Genomic DNA, 23,978 nt, shown 5'->3' with positions numbered 1-23,978 from the left:
GAAAGACAAATACAGCACCTTGGCAGTCAGCCCTGCAGAGCACAATGATCCAAAACTTTGTGCAATGAGGTGTTTTTTTTTTTCTCTGAAAGCCTGTACAGAACAATAAACAAAAACTATTCTGACCCTAAAAAAGGACAGAGAGGTTAAGGTGTAACATTAGATTGATTCATGACTTGCTCATTCATTTTGGAGTATATTTCCATGATTGCTTTTGGGCAACTGTAACCTTGATTATAAGGAAACGTATAGTTTATTTTGCACATGGGTTATAAAATAATAGAATATCACAGCACCTAAAGGACTGTTTGGCCTCCCCTGGTTATGCCAGGTCTTTGAAGGAGCTTCTTAACTTAGTCCTGCACACCAACTTATACCTCATAACCCTGCAAATTAGCCCTCTTCAAGCTCACTTACTTTCTAAAAGTTCCTATGGAATCTGTTTCCATCACCCTTTCAAGTAGTATGAATCAGATCACAACAATCCTCTGAAGAAATTTCTCCTGTTTTTACCACTAGTTCTTTTGGCGATTATTTTAAATACAACTTGATTTCTGGCTCATTTGTTGGAGGAAGCAGTTTGTTCAACCACCTTGACTTTCCTTGCCACCTTCAAATGTTTGTAAATGTACATTTCCAGGTCCTTCTGGTCCACTCAGTCGTAGAATTTAGATTAAGCTGCCTGCCCATATTGATTCTCCCAAAGTGCCTCACTTCGTATTTATCTGCATTAAATTGCATCTGTACCCTGTCCAACTAGTCACCAGCCTGTCAGCTTGAAGTCTGCAACTATACTTCCTTCTATTTAATTTTGTACATTAAGTTTTGCCTTCTCCGCATACTTCAAAATGGCACTCCTTATACCCAAGTCCAAGTCATTTATGAGAAGAAAAGCAATGACTCTTAACATTGACCCCTTGCATTCCCACTGCATGCTGCTCTCCAGTTAGATAAGCATTCCATCACCACTATTCTCTGTCCCTTAGCCAATAAGGCAAGCAACGTAATTTTTATAATTACGTTGGGGAAAAGAGGGTAGTCAGAGGCAATGTGGGCCCCTTGAAAACCGATAATGGTGATGTTACTAGTGATAAGGAAATGGTGAACATGCTGATTAATTACTTTGCATCAGTATTCGGTATAGAGGAAGAGGTTAGCATGCCAGACAACCCGAGGAAACTATTGTTGGGACAGGGACTCAGTAAAAATTAATGTAAGCAAGATAACAAAATTAATGGCACTAAAAAGTGATGGATCCTCAGGACCAGATGGTTTCCACCTCAAGGTTTTAAGAGCTACGAGAGAACACTAGATTCCCAAATGATCCTTCAAAGTTTTCTTGAATTCAGGAACTGTTCCTTTAGATTGGAAAAAATATGCACATCACTCTGTTATTTAAGGAAGGTGAAAGAGGGAATTATAGTCCAGTTAACCTAAAATCAGTTGTTGGAAAATTGCTAAAGTCTATAATTGACGATAGGGTGACTGAACATGAAAATATTCAACTGATCAAAGAGAGCCAGCATGGATTTGTAAAGGGTAGACTATGCTTGACAAATCTGATTAATTTTTTTCAAGAGGTGATTAAGGTAGTTTTACAGGGTCTGTGGATGTTATTTATATTGACTTACAGAAGACATTTGATAAACTCATTTTTAAATGATTGGTTAAAGTTGAAGCTCCTGGAATTGAAGGCAAATTGCTGATCTGTTAGGAAATTGGCTGAGTGGAGGGCGGCAGAAGGGATAATGGGCAGGTACTTCAATTGGCAAGATGTGACTGGTGGTGTCCTGCAAGGATTTATGTTGGGGCCTCAACTAATCACTCTATTCATTAAAACTTAGATGATGGGATTAAAAGCCACATATCTAGATTTGCCAATGACCCCAAAATAGGCGGTATTGTAAGCAATGCGGATGGAAGTGTAAAATTACAAAGAGATATTTGAGTGAATTGGCCAAACTCTGGCTAATGGATTTTAATGTAGACAAATGTGAGGTTCATCCACTCTGGATATAAAAAGAACAGAACAGGGTAGTTTGTAAATGGGGAAAACTGTGATGGTCCAAAGCGATTTGGAGTCCAGGTACATTATGAAAATGACATGAAGAGTAGAGAAAACAACCAAAAAGGCTAATGGAATCCTGGTTTTTATTGAGAGCACAATGTGGTAGAAGTCATGCTTCAGCTACAAAACCCCCTGGTCAGATCACTCCTGAAGTACTGAGAGTAGTTCTGGGCACCACACTTTAGGAAGAATATATTGATCTTGGACGTAATGCAGTTTATATTTACCAGAATGATACCTGGACTCCGAGGATTAAATTAAGAAGAGAGATTACACAAGCTAGGCTTGTATTCCCTGGAATTTAGAAGGCTATGGGCGATTTGGCGAAATTTTTGGGTTGTTAAAGGGAACAGATAGGCTGCATTAGAAGTTATTTCAGTTGACTGCGGAGTCAAAGACAAGGGATCATAGCCTTAAAAGTTAGATCCAGATCTTTTGAGAGTGACATTAGGAAGTACATTCCTTTGTGTAAAAAAGTGATGGAAGTTTGGAACACTCGATTCGAAATCAGTTGTTAATTTTAAAACTTGTATTTTTCTCAGCCAAAAGTATTAAGGAATATTGGGCAAAGGTGAGTGTATGGAGTTAGGTTGCAGATCAGCCATGATCTCATTGAATGTTAGAAGAGGCTCCTCGGACCAAATGGGCTCCTCCTGTTCCTATGTTCTAATTTACCACTGTCCCTTTACCATGTACTTCCATTTTCCAAATAAATCTGTTACATGTGTTTTTTTTTAATCACGTGGGCTTAGATGGTAAGTGTTCGCTGGATATGAGTTGTGAGGAGCAATAGATTTCAGTCTCTTACTGTCATCACCCAACACTCACTGTGCACTTCCAGCGGAATTCTGCCCAATATCTGCCTCCTTCCCAACCCAAGGAAGCTGTAGTCAGTTGTAGCACTTGGACCATCAATTATATTGGGTTTTTTTTCTTAATTGTATAATATAATTTATTTAATTGCTGTTCAGTTTTCTTAATAAAATTAAGGCTAATTGTTGCTTGTGTTGATAGGCAAAAGACTGGTTTGAAGGAGCTAGAGTTCCTGAAGAAGCTGAATGATGCAGATCCTGATGATAAGTTCCATTGCCTGAGACTTTTTAGGCATTTCTACCACAAGCAGCATCTCTGTTTGGTCTTTGAACCTCTGAGGTAAATTGTTACTGTATAACCCTGCACACGTAAATCTCTTTTCTCACCGGCCCCTCACTACAACTACCAATATCTTGATTGGGATGTGGTAGAAACTGGATTGGGGAGAAGCAAACAAAGTGCTGTGATCAGCATTATTAGGGATTTTTTTTGCGGGCCTTGTAATATGGAGGGATCCTCGAGCCAATGTCAACTCTGGCTGCAGTGCAGAGTCCTTGGAATGGGTGTTTGCAATGTTATGTTGAAGAGTTCTGTAAAGGACCAAATGCAATTAATTAACACTATTGGAGAAACTTCATAGTTAAGTGGCTACTGGTAATATTGTAACTGCATTGATAACTCGTGTTACCAGGGATAAGCAAAAGTTATTAATAGGGAGAATTGGGAAAACAGACATTTTGAAAGTTAATGTCACTGTGTCAGTTCTGTGCTACATTTAGAAAAAACCGCTTGTGGCGATCAGTCTTTTTCCACATTTCGAAAGCAGCTACCTCTCTACAATTAGTAAGAGTTAAACTTTTCTCAACAAATGGGCTTAAATGATTCTTAGGTACTGTTTTTAAGAAGTGTTTTCCTTGTGTCTTGGCCAATATTTCCTCCCTCAGCCAACTCACCAAGACAGAATATCTTCCCTCAGTTTTAAGCTGTCAACTCACTCATTGTCTTGAATTCCTGAGAAATAGTACTACGTAGACATATGATGCTAAAGCCACTGCAAATAACAATGGATGGACCAATGAGCTCTGGTGATTGTTTCTTGAGGTGGGTTGTCCAAGAAATTGTTTCTTGAGGTGGGTTGTCCAAGAAATTGTTTCTTGGGGTGGGTTGTCCAAGAAATTGTTTCTTGGGGTGGGTTGCCCAAGAAATTGTTTCTTGGGGTGGGTTGCCCAAGAAATTGTTTCTTGGGGTGGGTTGCCCAAGAAATTGTTTCTTGAGGTGGGTTGCCCAAGAAATTGTTTCTTGAGGTGGGTTGCCCAAGAAATTGTTTCGTCACAATGCTAGATAATTTATGATTCTTCAAAATTCACCCTGCAGAAACACACAGTGCAAGGTTAAGGCCTACTAAATCATCTTTGTTGATGTGTTCTTCTTTTGCTTTGGCATAGTGACCAAGTTAAGCATGACTCTGACCACAGTCCCAGGACAATAATTTTCTTTGATATAAAAACAGAAAATGGTGGAAATATTCAATAGGTCAGGCAGCACTTGTGGAGAGAAACAGAGTTTAGTGTTTCAAGTCTAGTTGACCTTTCATCAGTTCTGATGAAAGGTCACCTTGATCTGAAACCTTAACTTTGTTTCTTGCCACAGATGCTGCTTGACCCGCTGAGTATGTTATTTCAGATTTTTCAGCATCTGCAGTATTTTGCTTTTCTATCATTTTCTTTGAGCCAGATTTTGCCATCTAATTCTTGACATCATTTGGCACCAGTACTTCACTAATGTTGACGCTTAAATGGTTGTAAGCCCTTTGGTGGGCTACAGTCTCTTGGCATAGTTCAGCACAAAGCATTTTGGAATTAGCCAAGCATAGAATTTCTGCCCTTGATTTTTGATGTTGCAGAGAGGGTTTCAGTGTTGTGAACTGGATCTTTTCGCAGTGTCGTTTTTACTATGAACCTTAATCTTGAGTGGTTTGGGGAGGGGAATCTCAAATTGCATGACATCTTTCTTTTGAGCAGTAAATGTTATTTTTGTTCATTCTCAGTACAAGCTTGTTACTGTAGGAAGGAGAATAAAGGGACCCCACTATTGTGGCTCATAATCTCTTTCAGGAGCATTGTTTTGTGATTCTCCTTAGGGGTAACTGGAGGTTATCCTTGTGATAAGTGGAGGATGCTTTCTATTTAAAGAAGTTAGCAATAAGGAGTTTCATCTTCCTGGCCTTTACAAGCAAGTTCAGAGGGTAGGAAATGAGGGGCAGTACTCACTGAGGATGTTGACAGAGTATCAGATGAAGTAGCGTTTATGATTTGTTAAAGCATTTCTTTAAAAAAATACCACAAATCCAACTCTAATCCTGTTTAGAGCATTGATATTGATATGCTTTCCCTTTACCCTGCACCAGCAGTTGAAGGAAACTGAGAATCCATGATTGATAAGGAAGTTAATTGGTTTAAAAACAGGATTTTGACCAATAGTGGAGTACTTGTAGCAAAGCTATTGTGAAACTGGAAGCAAACTGACTTTACTGTAGGAGAGATTAAAATGGAATGATTCTCATAAGATCACAGCACAATTTGCACTTTAGCACAGCTAAGCGTGTTGAGATTCTGGAAACAAGAGGGCTTGTTTGTAACATCTTCCATATGAAGCAAAATTGAGGCTGTTAGTTTTTGACTAAGACCAAATAGATGTGATTAGAAGTATTTTGGCTTCACTTGAGTATCACTTGGCATATTTTAAAAGATACGGAGCAAACTTTTTTTACTCAATTGAACCAAGTAAAAAGGATATAAGTTGATTCCCCTTGTATTTATAATTCTGTTTAAAATGAGTTTTGTGCTCCAAAAATTACATTACTGGTTAACACCTACATTTTATTATGTACTTTTATACATTTGGTACTAAAACGTTTTCTTTCCTTTTTGCACAGTATGAACTTACGTGAGGTGTTGAAAAAATATGGGAAAGATGTCGGCCTTCATATAAAGGCGGTACGATCATACAGCCAACAGCTTTTCCTGGCTTTGAAACTGTTGAAGAGATGTAACATCCTGCATGCTGACATCAAACCTGACAATATTCTGGTAAATTGCAACTTTTGTCAATAATATAGGCTTAAAGAGGTAGTTTCCATCAAAAGCTTTTGATATCCTGATATTCTTGGGAAGGGGAGGGGGGATGGTGGAAGAATCTCTGTAAAATTTTATTTTTTAAAACATTTTTTTTATCATTCCTAGGTAAAACGCATTGATAGGGCACTCCTTTCTCATCAGCTGAGTTTTGTAAATTCTTGAATTGCCCGGTAGATATTTGCTTGCATGGAAGAAAAAGGAGAAACAGAAGGTAGCAGAATGGCTAGATTAAGTTTGGAGTGGAAATTAGGAGGGGTTAGGATTTGTGGGTGGATGCATTTGTAAACACAGACATATTTACTTTTCAGATTTACAGCAATTGTTTTAAATTGCACCAGTGTGTTTTTAGTTTATTTGTGTGGTAGCATTGTTGCCTTGGTGTGTTGAACATTAAGATATACACTTCTTTCATGGGGAGAAAGTTTTGTTGACACCTACTCATAATACTACATATAAAATATAAGACCTGCTTAAACAATGTGGTTCTTCACTGACTAAAGGATTGAATGTGGAAAATCCAGGAGGATAATCTGAGGGAATCTGTATGCAAGTATTAGTTTTCAGAGATGCAGATTTTTGAAGCAACTTAATACCAAATCATTCATGTACTAATTAGTCATTTGTGAAATGTTTACATCTTGGCAAACATTTGTGACTTTGACTCAGCTTCACATATGGCTGATAATGGTGTAACACCATTCCTTGTCAGATTTTACTGAACCCCTGAAATCAGTAAGTTTTTAAATCTTTATTTATAAACACAATGGTTGGCCACCAGTTTAAGTTGATGATCAGTTTATTAGGTGCCCTTGAGATTAGTAACACAGTTGGAGATGAAGATTGTTATAGTTTTTGTGAAACTGAAGCAAACATCTAAAATCAGTATGCATTTCAAAAGTAAATCATTGTGGTATGCTCTGTGATATTTTGACATGAATAGGTACAATATAAATGCCATATTATAAGATCACAAACTGTTTTCCAGTGACACTAATTTCAGAGAATCGATCAACATCTGCAATGATATTACTGAGCGCTGAGAATTCTTTAAAACAGTGTAACCATTAGTGCTGTCAAAAACTCCTGTGAATTTTCTCTGCAAACCCTTAAGAACTAATTGCCGAGTATATGCAACAATGATTTCTTCTTTACAGGTAAATGAATCCAAAACCATCCTGAAGCTTTGTGACTTTGGCTCAGCTTCACATGTGGCTGATAATGATATAACGCCATACCTCGTCAGCAGATTTTACCGAGCCCCTGAAATCAGTAAGTTTTAAGTATTTATCTAATATCTGAATCAGATGAAAATTTGCACATTTAATTTTACGTAATGGTAATTTGATTTCCTCCCTCTTTTTACCATCCTCCTGAGTCTACCCCGATGATTTTAAAAATTAATTTACGGGACGTGGGTGTCGGCTAGGACAGCATTTATTGCCCACCCCTAATTGCCCTTGAGAAGGTGGTGAACTGACCTCTTGAACCGCTGCAGCCCATGTGGTGTAGGTAAACCTGCAGTGCTGTTAGGAAAGCAGATCCAGGCTTTGGACCCAATGACAGTGAAGGAACTGTGCTATATTTTCAAGTCAGGATGGTGTGTGGCTTGGAGGGCAACCTCCAGCTGGTGGTGTTCCCATGTGTCTGCTTTCTTTGTCCTTCTAAATGGTAGTGGTCATGGGTTTGGAAGGTGCTACCTAAGGTGCCTTGGTGAGTTCCTGCAGTAGATGGTACACGCTGCTGCCTCTGTTTGTTGGTGTCAGGGAGGCTGAATGTTTCTGGAAGTGATGCCATTCAAGTGGGCTGCTTTGTCCTGGATGGTGTCAAGCTTCTTGAGAGTTGTTGGAGCTGCACTCATCCAGGCAAGCGGAGAGTATTCCATCACACTCCTGACTTGTGCCTTGTAGATGGTGGTCAGGCTTTGGGGAGTCAGGAGGTGAGTTACTCGTCACAGGATTCTTAGCCTCTGAACTGCTCTTGTAGCCACAGTATTTATATGGCTAGTCCAGTTCAGTTTCTGGTCAGTGGTAACCCCCAGGATGTCGATAGTGGGAGATTCAGCAATGGTAATGTCATTGAACATCAAGGGGCAATGGTTAGATTCTCTCTCATTGGAGATGGTCATTGCCCGGCACTTGTGTGGCAATGTTACTTGCCATTTGTCGGCCCAAGTCTGGATCTTGTCCAGGTCTTGCTGCATCTACATCTGCACTGACTATGAAATTAAAGTGAAGACTTTTTCTACCAAGTCTACTGTGGTGCTGTTTTATAGCTAACTATTAGGAGCTAGCTGAGTGGTTCAAGCAGACATAGCATATTTGAGTTCAAGAACATAGTAAGGGGGTAAGTTATAGGTGCAAGCTTGCGTGCTGTGAAAACATGTTGGAGCACTGCTTTATTATTTATAGGTGCCCTCTCCACCAAACCATTAATAAAATTGTACTTTTTTGATCTGTCAAAAGATTTTTCTTCTCTTGCCACAAGTGCTTTGGGATATCTTACTACATTAAAGGACTACATAAATGCAAGTTGTTCCTGATCAGTAAACGCGTTAAGGGAACTGTCTGAGAATTTCCTGCTAGGAATGTGCCTTTGCATCCCTTTTGGTGTTTTACTCCAATGATTTAGCTAAAATCACAAGTTCATTTTAAGAATATCTGTAATTCAGTGTTTTACCATCATTTTGAAGAGTGCCTTAGTGTATTGTCATTTGTGTGTCTTGAATATGTACGCTTAAGAGCAAGACCCTGCTTGTATACAGTGCTGTAGATTTAGTATTTTAAGTTTTAATTTTAGCACTTTGTTTATCAAAATGCAATAAGCAGGAATGTTTCAGTACATGTGTGTATGTAAGCTTAAGTACTTTCTGTTTATCTTTTACAGTTATTGGAAAGGTTTATGATTATGCCATAGACTTGTGGTCTGTTGGTTGCACACTTTATGAGCTATACACAGGAAAAATCCTATTTCCTGGCAAAACTAATAATCATATGCTGAAACTCATGATGGACTTAAAGGGCAAAATGCCAAATAAGGTAGGAAAATGAATCTTGGAATTTGATTTATATCCGTGAGGCGATGAGAACTTTAACTTTCTGTTTATCAATCATTTGCATTTAAAATTGATGCTTTAGCAATGAATTCTCAAATTTCTTATGTCAAGTTACTAAGGAAAAATTAATTTTAAAACTAAAACTCTTTAGAAGTGGAATAATTTTTAAATTTTTGAGTAGTAAAGTTTTTTATGCTGTGAGAGCGTTTAGTTTTCCTGTTATATCATTAAATCATAGTGACAAATTGATGTACACTCTTTGTATAAATATTATCATATTTGTATTAGCGGTTCATGGGTATAGTCTTATAGCCACTATGGAGACGTGGTTACAAGGAGATCAAAGCTGGGAACTAAATATTTAGGGGTATGTGACTTTTTTGAAAGGACAGGCAGAAAGGAAAGTGTGGTGGGGGTAGCTTTGTTAGTATAAAATGGAATAAGTACGATGGCAAGAAATTATCTTGGATCGGAAGATGTCGAACCCATATGGATGAAGGTAAGAAATAACGAGAGGAAGAAGATACTGGTGGGAGTAGCCTATAGGCCCCCTAACAGTAGCCAAACTGTAGGACAGGTAATAAATCAGGAGTTAATGAGGGCATGTAAAAAAGGCAGCGCATTAATCATGGGTGACTTTAATCTTCATGTACATTGGGAAAATCAAATTGGCAGAGGTAACCACAAGCAAGAATTCATAGTGTATTTGGGACAGTTTCTTAACCAGGGATCAGGCTACTTTGGATCCGGTAATGTGTAATGAGGCAGGTTTAATAAATGATCTGAGTAAAAGATCCCCCTAGGAAACAGTGACCATAACATGGTTGAATTTAGCATTTGGTTTGAGTGAGAAACTTGGTCGAAAACAACTGTACTTAACTTAAATAAGTGTAATTACAAAGGAATGAGGGCACAGTTGGCTGGAGTGGACTGGGAAAGGAGTTTAGCAGAAAAGACGATTGATGAACAATGGCAAGTGTTTAAGAAAATAGTTCATGACTCACAACAAAGATGTATCCAAGTGAGGAAGAAGGATTCTAGGTGGGGGATAAACCAACCATAGTTAACCAAGGAAGTTAAGGATAGTATCAAATTGAAAGGAAAACATAAAATGTGGCAAAGATTAATTGTATTAGTGTCTTCTACACTAGGATTGGGGAAGTTTTTAAAAACCAACAAAAGATGACAAAAAAAAGTAGAAGAAGAAAATAAACTTTGAGATTAAACTAGCAAGTAATATGAAAATGGACAGTAAGAACTTCTTTAAATATATAAAAAGGAAGAGAGATGCCAAAGTGAACATTGGCCCTTTAGAGAATGAGGCTGGGGAAATAATGGGGAACCAGGAAATGGCAGAGGAGTTGAATAAATACTTTGCTTCACTCTTTCCCTGTAGAAGATACTAATAGCATTCCAAAAATATTAAATAAGCTAGGGGCAAAAGGAGGGGAGGAAATAAATACAATAACTATCACTGGAGGAAAAAGTACTAGGGAAACTAATGGGGCTGAAGGCCAATAAGTCCCCTGGACCTGATGCGTTGCATCCTGGGATATTAAAGCAAGTAGCTACACAAATTATGGAAGCATTGTTAGTAATCTTCCAAGAATCCTTAGATTCTGGAAAAGTCCCAGAAGATTGGAGAACCACCAATGTAATGCCCTTATTCAAAAAGGGAGACAAAAACAGGTAACAATAGGCCAGTTAGCTTAACGTCCATCATTGGGAAAATGATAAGAGTCTGTTATAAAGGATGTAATAGCAGAGCATTTAGAAATGCATAATATAATCAAGCAGAGTCAGTATGGCTTCATGAAGGGGAAATCACGACTGACAAATTTATTAGAATTCTTTGAAGAGGTAGCAAGCAGGATAGGTAAAGGGGAACTAGTAGATGTAATATATTTGGATTTCCAAAAGGCGTTCGGTAAGGTACCACACGTAAGGCTGCTTAATAAGTTAAGAGCCCATGGTGTTAGTATTTTAATGAATGTTCTATCTGAAGAGACGAATGCTTGAAGGAGATTTGTTGGAGATGTGTAAAATCATGAGGGGGCTGGACAAAGTAGATAGGGACAAGCTGTTCCCACTCGTAAAAGGATCAAGAATGAGAGGTCACAGATTTAAAGTGATTTGCAAAAGAAGCAAGTAATGTGGGAAATATGTTTTTCACACAATGAGTGGTTTGGGTCTGGAATGCACAGCCTGGAAGTGTGATGGAAGCAGGTTCAATGGAGACATTCAAGTGGACATTAGATGATTATTTGAATAGAAACAATGTGCAAGGGTATGGAGAAAAGGCAGGGCAATGGCACTAGGTCATAATGCTCATTTGGAGAGCCGGTGCAGACTTGATGGGCAAGATGGCCGCCTCCTGTGCCGATAAGCTTCTGTGATTAGTATGGATAGAAGATTGGCTAACTAATAGAAGACAGTTGGGATAAGGGGGGCATTTTCAGGATGGCAAACTATAACCAGAGGAGTGCCACGGGGATCAGTGCTGAGGCCACAATTATTTACAACATATGTTAATAACTTAGATGAGGGAAGTGAATGTACTATTGCAAACTTTGCAGATGACACAAAAATAAGTGGGAAGGCAAGCGATGAGGCTGACACAGTCTACAGAGGGACATAGACAGGTTAAGTGAGTGGGAAAAAAAACTTGGCAGATGGAATATAATGTGGGAAAATGTGAGGTTATGCATTTTGGCAGGAAGAATAGAGGAGCTGAATATTATTTAAATGAAGAAAGACTGCAGAAAGCTGCAGCACAGAGGGATTTGGGAATCCTTGTGCATGAATCCCAAAAAGCTAACGTACAATTTCAGCAGGCAATAGGGAAGGTAAATGGAATGTTGGCCTTTATTTAAAAGGGAATGGAGTGTAAAGATAGGGAAGTCTTGCTAAAATTATACAAGGTACTAGTTAGACCACAACAGTGAACAGTTTTGGTCCTCTTATCTAAGGAAAGATATACTGGCTTTGGAGGCAGTCCAGAGAAGGTTCACTAGGTTGATCCTGGGCACGGAAGGATTTTCTTACGAAGAGAGCTTGAGTAGATTGGGCCTGTGCTCATTGGAGTTTAGAAGAATGAGAGGCAGCTTTATTGAAACATAAGGTTCTTTAGGGAACATGACGGAGTAGATGCTGAGAGGTTATTTCCCCTTGTGGGAGAGCCTAGGACCAGAGGGCATAATCCCAGAATAAGGGGTTGTTCATTTAAGACAGAGATGAGGAGGAATTTCTTCTGAGGGTAGCGAATCTGTGGAATTCTTTACCGCAAAGGACATTAGAGGCTGGGATGTTACATATATTCAAGGCCGAGGTGGACAGATTTTTAATCAGTAAGGGAATCGAGGGTAATGGAGAAAAGGCAGGAAAGTGGAGTTGAGGACTATCAGATCAGCCATAATCTCATTGAATGGCAGTGCAGACTCGATGGACCGAATAGCCTACTTCTGCTCCTACGTCTTATGTTTTTATGGTCTTATGATGTATGTGCCTTAATAAGTCAGTTGATCCTAACATATTGTGTCCAGCTGATACAGAATCTGTAACAAAGCTTTGGAGATTCAAATAGGCTTTTATTTTTAAAATAGAAAGGGAATTATTCCTGCAGTACAGTGGGCTTTTCATTCATTTGTGGGTTGTGAGCGTTTCTGGCAAAGCCAGCATTTATTGTCCATCCCTAATTGCCCTTAAGGTGGTGAGCTGCTCTCTTGAACCGATGCAGTCCATATGGTGTAGGTATAACCACAGTGCTGTTTGGGAGGGAGTTCCAGGATTTTGACCCAGCACTTTAAACAGTTGAACTGGCTAAGATCATCTCTATCTTTATTTTTATTGTCAAAAAGCCAACTGTCTTACTGGCTGTTTGCTAAAACTAAAAGCTGCATTAGTACTTGGATGCTGGTGCAAAGGACTCTGCATGCTTGGAATTTTGAATTGTCTGTGGAGGTTGAACTACATCCACTGTATATGGAAGGCCAGACCTAAGGTCGGTACATTAGTGTTTTTCCTGTTTGTTGTATTATTTACCACTCTTGAGCTCCACTGCAGCTCAGTAAGTCTTTTCAAGTTTTGTTTTTTCTATTTAAAATAAAGTTCTGTTCTGTGGATGTGCATCTTTATGAAAATTATAAAATCACTCTCAGAAACTTTTAGTAACACCTTCCTATGTTTTTAAGAATTATTTTCTTTTTGTCAGACTTTAAAGCTCAGGTGCAATGTTGATGCTTGAATCATGCTTTTTTTTCCTGTGGAGTGGTTTATGCTATTACTTATTAGCACTAGTTATTGCTATATTTTACAAATCTCTATTTTCTCCTTTGCCATTCTATTTTGCATGATACTGTGAGGGCAGCAAACAGTTGTGTAGACCATTTCAGTATTTGGTGCTGCAGCTACATTTTTCTATGATTTATTAAAGATCAGGTTCTTTTGAGTAGTAAAATGTATTTCTGGTTTACTTATTGTGTATTTGTACAATTATGTGAAACTGATTTAATTCTTTTCAGATGATCAGAAAAGGTGTTTTCAAGGACCAGCACTTTGATCAGAATCTGAACTTCATGTACATTGAAGTGGATAAAGTGACAGAAAGGGTTAGTACACTACAGCTTCTGTTGTATTTTAAAGCATAGTCCTTAGTATGTTCCCATTAAAAGACTGACCTTTTAAAGGCAAAGAGTTGGGAGACCTTGAATTTAAAAGTAGTGTATTTTCTATTGGACAGTTCAAAATTATATTCTCCATTTTCCTGACTTTAGATTGCTGTACAAAACAACTTTTGTTCAAAAAAAATCAATCATGTCATTCAGATCAGTGTGTTCCTTATGTTGCTAACCACAAGAAATCCTTGTAGTTGAAATGAGAGGAAACCTTGACTATTGAATTCAACGTCTGTAGCAGTGTACAAAGATGTAATATAAAATAAAGATCAATTGAAACTTCATGAGGAAGAACAAACATGAGAGAGAGTTGTCCTGGGCCCCTCCTGTATCTCTGCATTTTGCAGTGAGTTGGGGGATGTTCTGAAAGGCCCATGGAGGCTAGAGAAGGAAAAATTAGGTGGGATGTTTTTGTTGTAATATTTTGCCACCTCTTTTATATCTCTCTTCAGTCTCTGGCCATGTGATTGGGTAGATGATCCACTCCCAATGTTTAGACTTGCCAGTTTGTGACTATCGTTTGGAAGTATGTAAAAACAATCCAGGTCATTTCACCTGAATGAATGAAGCTTCTCCAGGGTATTCCAGCTGGCACAAATAACTTGGGAGTTGTGGTAATACTTTATTTAGTGCTACATTATATTGAAGCTTATTTTCTGTTCAACCCTGTGCACAATCACTGTATTTTGAAAATGAAATATTATCTTATCAAATATTCATTTAATATATTTTTTACCTGATGTTAAAAAAAATTGTGATAAATAGAATGAAACGCAAATATATCTTTATCAAATTAGGCTAAAAGTTTTTTAAATGAATCCGCTTAAGATAAAACTGAACCTCAACAGTTGGCTAAAAGTGCTTTTAAATGGGAAATTCCAGTGTGCTCCTACTACCAGCACAAAAGACCAAAAAAAAACTCTTGGCTCCTTAATGAACAAAGAGTGAATTTTATTTCCATCATGAATTGCTTTCTCTGAACTAAGTATTGCAAGGATTGTGGCTGTTGAACACAATTCAATGCCTGATTTCTGCATAAACATTCTTACCTCTTTGTCCAAAAATAATAAGCTGTGAAATGCATTCTATTATACTTTGTGGTAGTAGGGTTTCAAAATGTTGTGCATATGAGTGTGCCAAACTTTCAATAACTCCTATGGAAGTTGAATTTTGAGGTTCTTGCAGCTGATTTTGCTTGTAGTCGCTTTGGGAGAGTGTTTGAGTAGCAACTGTGGTTTCAAGAAGGATAAAAATAACAGCAGAACAAGTAGCAGTTACAAACAATCTAATGATGCTGCAAGTGGAAACATTTCTGAGACTATGTGTGTATATAGCAATTGGGACTAGATAGTGTGAGGAAATGCACCACCGTTCCTGTTGCCTGTTTTAATTTGAGATGTTATATTGATGTTGAGTAATGCTATTGACTAAATCATTATAATTCTCTTGGCATATATGGTACACATTGCAACTGTCTACCCTTCAATCCGCAAATCCAAGTTCAAGTACCATGGATTTGTGCAAAAGTTTATTGTCTTCAAAAATTTGATGACTGAGATTCAGTGAAATTTAAATATTTTAAAAAGCAATTTGAAATACTAATTGATTTCAATCCTTTGATCCTATAAAATCCCCCAAATAAAAATGCCTTGCAGAAGTCTAAAGAATCAACGTTAGATGTCCATGTTTAGATACATTTGTAATGTGTTTTAAATCCTTATCGTCAATGCAGAGGGCCCAGAATCTGAACATAATTTGAAAAGAACATTGATGTATGGACAATAATATCAAAGCCAAGCAATTCTGAATATTCCAACAGTTCTAATTTACCAACAATGTTTCAGAAGAATGTTAAAGATTTGCAGCAAATTTGCTGTTCAAGTCCTCTATCACAAAGCATTTAACAGCTAATTGATTACCTTGTAAATTATAGTTTGCTATTTTTTAGACATATACAGCAGCCAATTTGCACAGAGCATCCTCTCATAAACAGCAATAACATGACAAGTAATTCCACATTTTATGGTTTTGGTTGAGGTGGACAGGTGTAAGTGCTTCTCAGGAGAAGGTCCCTTCCTCTTCGAATAGATCTCTTACTTTTGCTTGAGAGGGCAGACAAAGTCTCAGTTTAACATCGTGTCTAATAAAAACGGCATCCAGTGATACAGTAGCCCTCCCTTGCCGGCCCCTGCCTAATCCCAAAGAATACAGCACTGGAGCGTTAATTTCGATTGTGTGCTACAACTCGAGTGGTGCATGAACTCGCAACCGTCTGACTCAGGTGTCAAGGCTGATGCTTTATTATGGAAAATATGCTATACTCTATACTGTTTGGAGATCATGCCTTCAGCATTGTATGAATTATGCAAAGGTTTGTTTACTTGTAAAGTTTGATTATCTATGAATTCATGTTTTGTTTCAAATTAAACAACATTCTGGGATCCATGATTTACATAAATAAGGATATAAAACAAACTGCTAACAACCATTACTGTTTTTAGATATGCTTGTTGCTTTGGTATGGTGTAAAAATGATAAATGTAACAATAATCTGAGCATGGAGAACTTGTGATTTCCATAACAAATGGAAGAAACCTGTGGCATACACAATCCTTACTACAAGTGGTAAGATCCACAAAACCTACTGAATAACATTTTCTATAACCTAACAAAAGATGTTTGGATCTAATACTGTGAAAGCATAGAATGCAGCAGAAACCTTTTAATTGGAACACCCTGACAGTGAGCAATTAGTTCTTCTACACAACTCTTGTAGAGTATGGATTGGTACCTGAGCTACAGTATCTTTGCAATGTGATGATTGAGACTTGCACCCTGCAGAAATTTAAGCGTGTTGACAATTAGAGAAGAATCTACTCCAAGGTGGATAACTTGTCTTTAAGTTCACGACATGTTCTGCTCCATTACACTTCAACTGTGATGCCCCTAGCCCATTATACTTCTCTGTGTGACTATTTGCATCTGACTTTGCAAATCAGTATGAAACTGTTATGGTTACTTGAAACTTTAACGCCTCTAAATTTAAAATGTTTTAGTGTTGCAGGCTCAATTGTTGTTGCACACAACTTTCAGCTTGCTTTGTTTTTGAATATGATGCTTTGAAAAATTTGTGTTACTGATGTTAGTAAGTGCATTAACTCTCAGTATTCTGCATGTACAAAATATTGAAGCACATGATGCATCCAGACAAAGACTGAAATTCTTTTTGCTCTGCTTTAGGAGAAAGTCACTGTTATGAGCACTATTAATTCTACGAAGGACCTGTTGTCTGACATGATTGGTTGTCAGCGTTTGCCAGAAGACCAGCGTAAAAAAGTTCACCAGCTCAAGGACTTGCTGGAGCAGATTCTCATGTTAGACCCAGCCAAACGCGTCAGCATTAACCAGGCACTGCAGCACCCATTCATTCAGGAGAAGATTTAATCGGAGGATTTAACGGGTTTGAGCAATTAAACAAAGACTGGCAAAGTCAGAAAAAAGTATTTTAGTATATGTGAAACACGATGTTTACCGTGAAATATGCATGAAGTTAAGTTAAAAGAGAAATGTTACTTCTAGTAGGAATATGAGTCAATGTAAATATACTGATTTGTTTTTCCAAATGTTTTCTTCATACTTTCACTGTAGTTTTGTTGAATTGTTTTAACAGCTAAGACTGCACACAAACTGTTTATTAAAAAAAAAATTTTAAGATCTTGTAAACAGTGGTGTTTTTGAAGAATTTTGGCTGCAACTCTGCAAAATGCGCCTTTGTTTTTGTGCAGGCTTAGCCCATCCTTGTCTCTAAAATAATGGCCGAGGTAAAATGATATTTATATTCACATTTTCCTAGGTGTGTGTACGCAGGCCAGCATGCCCTTGGTGTACTCAGTGCCGAAGGGGTCTGTCCCTACCTGTGCCTGCTCGCAGGGATGGTCACATCATTTAAAGCAGGTTGTGTACCACTTTCAGTACACTGAAGGTAAGCTAAACCATCAACATTACTGGTGTATTAGCATTCATTGTCACAGATAGGCACAGCTCATGAATGAGAAGTATTAGCATCATGGCAGAATGCCTTGCATGCTGGCGAATGTGATAAGATATTAACTAGCTTGTGAATTTGCTAATGTACTGCTGAAACTATGCCAATTTATAGACTTTCAGTGCAGGGAAGCTTGATGATATAGCACCTTCAGTGTACTGTTTATCACCATTTGACACTGTTATAGAATTGTGGTAGAAATTTGTCAATGCCATAAAATTCTGTTTCTTAGTAAATCTGTACCTATAGTCCATTAATAAACAGAAACAGTTTTGTTTAGTCATTAAAATGGAAAAGATTGGGATTTTATATTTCTTTGTAGATGGCTAAAATATGACATTTTCTGAATTTTTAAATTAAAATTAAGAAATTGTTTTACAGTAAGAATTTCCTTTGCTACGTTATGTGCATTGGTTTCATTATTTGTGATCATGTTGTCTCTCAATACAGGCAAACATAACCTTCCACTCTTGAGCAAAGAAGCTGCTTTTTAAAGCGGTAATTGCTTCTTTACCTTTTTTCTTTTGTACATTTAATTTGGCATTTAGTTTTTTTAAGATAAGTTGTGATGACTTTAAATTTTAGCTCTGCACTTAGCCCCTTCACTGGCACAACTCAATATTGATTTCAGACTGGAAAAGAACCCGTTAACTCTTTGGCTTCAGTTTGCATGATAGTTTGTTTGAGATTCAGTAAGCCTTGCACCTATGGGGAAATCCATTCATAAATCCTTTGATATCCTATTGGAATAAACCCCCAAAGAAAAGTAACCTTCAAAGACTAGCTGATCAGAGCTTAGTGTTAAGCTCTTAGTACCTTAGTACTCAGGCCTGCAGACTCTTAAACAGCCAGTGAAGGAGTTAAATTGCACAATGCCTTTGCTTATACTTGTATATATATATATATAAAAGGTAAGTTGGGGCATTTTGTCAGACAGCAGCAAACTCTTCCTGCACCTAAAGTTACCCATGCAGAATACTGAAGGATTTTGGTATGTATTTATAGATATATTGGTGAATAAAGTGTTCATTTTGAACAAACATTATTATAGCTATTTCACAGTGATCTGAATGTGCAGTCAAGTCTCTGTACAGCTATAAAACTACAGTGGTGACTTGCTGATCTGATCTGTTTTTTTATTTTATTATCCCAATTGTCTTGGTATGAGATGTTTAATGAGCGTCATTTTCTATGTAAATGTGACATTTTTATCCAACAACCTTTTGTACAAAGTAAAAAAAGTAAGATTATCAAGTCACAAATCAATGCACTCAACGTAAATTGCCTTTAGTTGCTGTAAGCCTTTCACTTACTATTTCAAAAAAAATAAAAATTGGTAAAAATGATTTAAGCAAAGGAGTAGTTGATCAGTTTCCTAGTGTCTCTTCAAATCAGTTTAGATAATGTTCTAACTTACTGTGAAAATACCTGTTAAGAGGTGATGTTACTTATTGGAAATCAGAGTAATGCCAGTTAAAGGTCACCACAATTCACAAAGCTGTTTGGAAGTCTGATCCAGTTACCCTGTTACTGCAAAATGACTAATGTTTTGTACTGTTTTCTTACTTCCCTTCGATGGTGCTGAGAGAGAAAGGAAAGCACGTTATGTTGCTAAGCTGGAAGGCAACAGGCCACGCCGCCTATTCCATGGGCCTACTTTGAATGAGACACCTTCTCCTTCACCTTCTCCACAAGGTCATTTCTGACGGCATGCCTAGATAAGCATTTCATACCAGATGAAAAGTGCATTTCTTGCAACTGTTATCTTTAAAGAAAATAAAACACGTTTCTTTGAATAGCTGACACTTCTAAGGATTCTTTGCTTTGCTCCAGTTGAATTGTGATGTATATAAACTTTTTAAAATTAAGTTTGAGAGCTTCAGACTTGAGGTGTTTACTCAAAATTTATTTAAATTCCTTATTGTTATGCAGAATTTTTTCACAGGCTTTTTTTTTTAAAAAGAAAAGCACAGCAAAACTTAAGGGATCAAGGTGTTTCTTTACTTGTTCTCTGTCTCTTAGGTGCACCCTGATGGGAGACGATGCATATTGCAAGAAAATGAAGACTGAATTAAGGTTTCTGTCCCATAAAGACAACACTTACAGTGACTTTAAGTAACTGGAATATCACTGTTTGCTTGTGATTTTTTTCAATTAATATAGTGTCTTTAAAGTCCTTCACTGATAAATCTCAATTGACAAGGACCAGTATTTTGCCTTTATTGTTACCCTTCTGGTGAAAGATTGACAAATTATTGGCAGGTTTAAATGAACCATGCAGGCTTTAAATTGATTTCGGCTTTTGGGTAGTTCATTTAATAAGGCAAGGTGGTGCAAGTTTGGCCTATAGTTGTTACCTTGTAAAATTGAGGAGCCTGACACTTGGATCTTTACCAGTGACTTTCGCAATTTCAGAAACTAAAATAATCCCACTTTTTGTTGGATGCTATCTCTATAGTGAAAGGAATGATTTGCTACAAGTGCAGTAAGGTTTTTAAAAGAGCTGTAGTTCTGTAAGTCCAGCTTGAACTCTGCATTATAGTCTCTGGTAGTAAGTTTTGGTTATCTTAAGACTTTTGTTTTCTTGTGATTGTGTTTTCACTAGTGATTTTTTTTTTTGCAGGATCTATTTGGGTTATATGTGAAAACTTTAATATATATCAAAATTGACATAGCAGATAATCCACACCTCAGTTATCATTTTGAATGTCCTAACTACCATTATAGCAGGCAATACCCAAGTTTGACTCTCATTTCGCATAGACCTAGTTAAATATTATACTATAATAGCATTTTTGGTGCAGGGAATCTAGTTAAGCAGAGTTTATAAATAGACAGGGTTGAGAGGTGATTCATAAGTAAGCTTGTTTCATGTTTGAATCATGTTCTACTATTTTCTTATTCTGTGTTTTATTTCATAGGTAGGGACCACAAATGTAAAATGCCTACACCTGCGAATGATGATTCATTATCTTAGCTTCAACACAAGTTACTGACAGCAAAAGAATTCTTCAGTATTGAATGAAAGTGAAGACAGTGGTTTCACACTTATTTTTCAATACGGTTATACCCAGAAGTATAATTGTATTGCTGTTTGTTGAAATATTTCAGATTTAAATTGCAGATATATGTATATACTATGCAAGCATTCAACCTGTTTTACTAATCTTGGGTGCTGATCATTCTGAAACACCCTAAACTCCATTAGTTCAATAAAATATCTTAAAACTCCAGACATCTTGGTGGTGGACTAGAATGCTCATTTCTAAGTGTTGAAACCTCAGTAATGTATGCATTTTGTATTGTCTAGCTGCAACATTGTAAATGTATTACTTTGTCAACACTTAAAATATTTTTTGTTAATTGCTAATTGAATCCCTTTCATTAAAAGAATTTAGTATCAAAGTGATTGTTTCCTTTTAAGAATTTGTTACTGATGAGCAAAGCTCGATTTTTAAGCTCTGGTCACTGAAGAAAACTTCCCATGGGCACTTTTACAAAGCATGTTTGTTTTTCTCCTCCTGTTAATGTTAAGAATATTGTGGAAAGGAGCGTAGGCCATTCATCCCTTCAGGTCAGCTCCTCCATTCAATCAAATCATGGCTTATCTGCACCTCAACATCATTTACCCACCTTTGCTTCATATTCCTTGGTACGCTTACTAACAGAAAATGTATCTGTGTTGGAAGTGTTAGCTGTCCTTTTGCGGGAGAGTTCCAGATTTCTATGACCTTTTTGGGAAGTGCTTCCTGATCTCACTCCTGAATGGCAGCCTGGCTCTAATTTAATGGGTATCCCCTTGTTCTTGATTCCCCTAAGAAGCAATAGCTTCTCTAGATCTACCCTATCAAACTTTTGTAAAAAAAATGTAAAACCCTTTATCAAATCACTCCTCAGGGAATGCAAACTGAGATTATGCAATCTCTCGTCATAATTTTACTTTTAACCCCTTCCATGGCCAATAAATCCTTCCTGAAGTATAGTGCCCAAAACAATGCAATATTCCTGATGGCATCTGACCAAGGTTCTGCAACTGATTTTTTGTTTTGTGTACTTGGGTTTAAATCACCTTGTTCCTCTACAGTTTGTAGTTTCTCGCCAATTAGAAAAAACTCCAGTTTATCTTTCTTGGATCCGAAGTAAGTAACCTCATGCTTCCCTGCATTGATTTCCATTTATAATAATTTTGCCCAGTCACTTAATCTGTGTCCCTCTTCTCCCATCTACATTATTTACTGTTCCTCCTTACCCTACTGTCACCTGCAATTCTCCATGCAGTCATCCAAATCATTAATAAATGTGGCAAAGGGAGTTCCAGGATTTTGACCCAGCGACAGTGAAAGAACAGCAACATAATTCAAAGAATAACACGTCACATCCTGCTATTCAAATTACAGACCCTTTATCCCCACTCTTGTCATCTACCACCCAACCAATTTCGAGCTACCTCAAAAGGCTATCTCTAATTTTTTTGCCCCCTCATTTTTGCCAACACATGGTGATAAATGTTGGCACCAATTTCCATTTTGAGTGGGGTGCCAGGAAAAGTTTGTGGTCTGTTTAATCACTCCTTTCTCATTGCAAATACTCTTCAAAAGTATTCTAGTTGACTTTGCTGTGTTTTTCCCTCACTCAAGGCTATGCATACAACAGATCTAAAGTTTAGTCCCAAAATAGCCCTGGAATAAGGTTCTCAAATCACTCCCATTTATCTGAACACTTTACTGAAGCAAAGAATGTCACAAAAGTTAACTTGAGCTGATGGGGCCTAGCCTATCCTTCAGCTCCAAGAAATCTGCGGCCTACGTCTGTCAAAAATGAAGCATTTTGTGGAAACCTTGCCATTCACAATGCTCCTGGAATGTTTCCATAGGTCTTTGAGTTATTCATTTTAAGTTCATGTGGCTGCCTAATTACCACTATAACGGAGAGATTGGGAACATGTGGAGTAGCCTGTCGAAGGAGCAGTTGGGGTAGAATTTAATAGCAGAATAAGTGTGGAAATGGCAGATGAATTTCATGTGTGGTGATGAATTTAGGTGGGAGAAATAGAGACCAAAAGAAGCTTCTAGCATTGGAATTGTCAAACAATGGAAGATGACTAGAAATTGGAACAATTTTCATGAAGCTTTAGAAAAGCAAGTTGTGCATTAAAGTGTTATAAATGAACTTTCCCTTTAAAGGGGAGAGGAATCTCATAACAGTGATGGGATGAGAAGAGTCTCTTTTTGCTCCTACTGGCACGGGAAACCATGGAATCTTTCATCAGGAAGTTAAACGTTTGGGGAGAAATCATAATAAAGGCACATTGTGCATGTAAGCAATGGACCTTTTCTAGTTTCATACTTCTAATCTATTATATCTATCAACCATAACCATTTATTACCATGTGCCACTTGAAGCCAATGCAGCTTCCTGAAACCTAATTATATAATAAAACTTCACAAATGCACTACATTGAAATTTTAACTACTCAATATTAGGGTTTGTGGAATTCAGGCATTTTGAAAACTCGGTATCTTTCAGGATTAAAGCTATTTCCTTGTATCTTTTGGGAAGCTGTATTGGGAAATTACACAACAAAAAATATTGAGTTAGGAAAATGGTGTTGTTAAAAACTAGTTCAGTTTAGCATGGGCTGAGTCACAAACTGATCTCTTCAGATATCTCAACAATTTGCATTTATATCAGACCTTAACATAGTGAAACATCCTCCAGTTCATAGGATCTTGATCAAAGAGGCAGGTTTTAAGAAGTGTCTTAAGGAAAGGTTTAGGGAGGGAATTCCATGGCCTAGGGCATCAGTATCTTAAGGCATAGCTGCCAATGGTGGAGTGATTAAAATTGAAAGGTGCTCGAGGCAAATATCGGGTTTGCAGGACAAGACCATGGACAGGTTTAAATTAAGGACGAGAAGTAACAAAATATGTGGATGGTCAGTCCATTCGTTCTCAGCCAACAGGATGGCACAATCTGCTGTTCCCTCAAAGATGTGCAAGGAAACAGCCTTTTCGTGCACTTCTAGAAGTTTCTGCCCCACAGTAGAATCTTTTCAACACAGTATACTGCTGATTCTGAAGTTTAGATTGTGAAATTTAACACTGAAACCCAGCCAACAGCACCTGCTGATAACTCCTTAGTCTGGTTTTCTCATTATGTTGAGTTGTTCTCCAGGAATACGTTGCGGCTT

General features: G+C 37.5%; 1 protein-coding gene across 5 annotated transcripts in view; it reads left to right on the top strand.

The window, feature by feature from the left end:
- Positions 1-21,193, top strand: part of prpf4bb (pre-mRNA processing factor 4Bb) — a 53,351-nt gene extending 32,158 nt beyond the window's left edge. The window contains exons 10-17 of one of the 5 annotated variants that reach the window (XR_005942601.1): positions 3,083-3,220; positions 5,817-5,970; positions 7,173-7,287; positions 8,902-9,053; positions 13,591-13,677; positions 16,984-17,725; positions 18,239-19,483; positions 19,811-21,193. Coding sequence is in view for 1 of the 5 variants with exons in the window: in XM_041183823.1 (XP_041039757.1) it covers positions 3,083-3,220; positions 5,817-5,970; positions 7,173-7,287; positions 8,902-9,053; positions 13,591-13,677; positions 16,984-17,187 (850 nt within the window). In the remaining 4 variants the exon portion in view is untranslated. Of the gene's footprint in view, positions 1-3,082; positions 3,221-5,816; positions 5,971-7,172; positions 7,288-8,901; positions 9,054-13,590; positions 13,678-16,983 lie in introns of all 5 variants that reach the window. The other 4 variants (XR_005942599.1, XR_005942600.1, XR_005942598.1 and 1 more) reach the window with 4 other exon arrangements.
- The last annotated feature ends 2,785 nt before the right edge of the window (positions 21,194-23,978 follow it).

Source organism: Carcharodon carcharias, chromosome 3, assembly GCF_017639515.1.
Source record: "Carcharodon carcharias isolate sCarCar2 chromosome 3, sCarCar2.pri, whole genome shotgun sequence".
NCBI classification, from domain to species: Eukaryota; Metazoa; Chordata; class Chondrichthyes; order Lamniformes; family Lamnidae; genus Carcharodon; species Carcharodon carcharias.
Note: the sequence above shows the minus strand (reverse complement) of the source record. Positions and strands in the feature narration are given on the sequence as shown.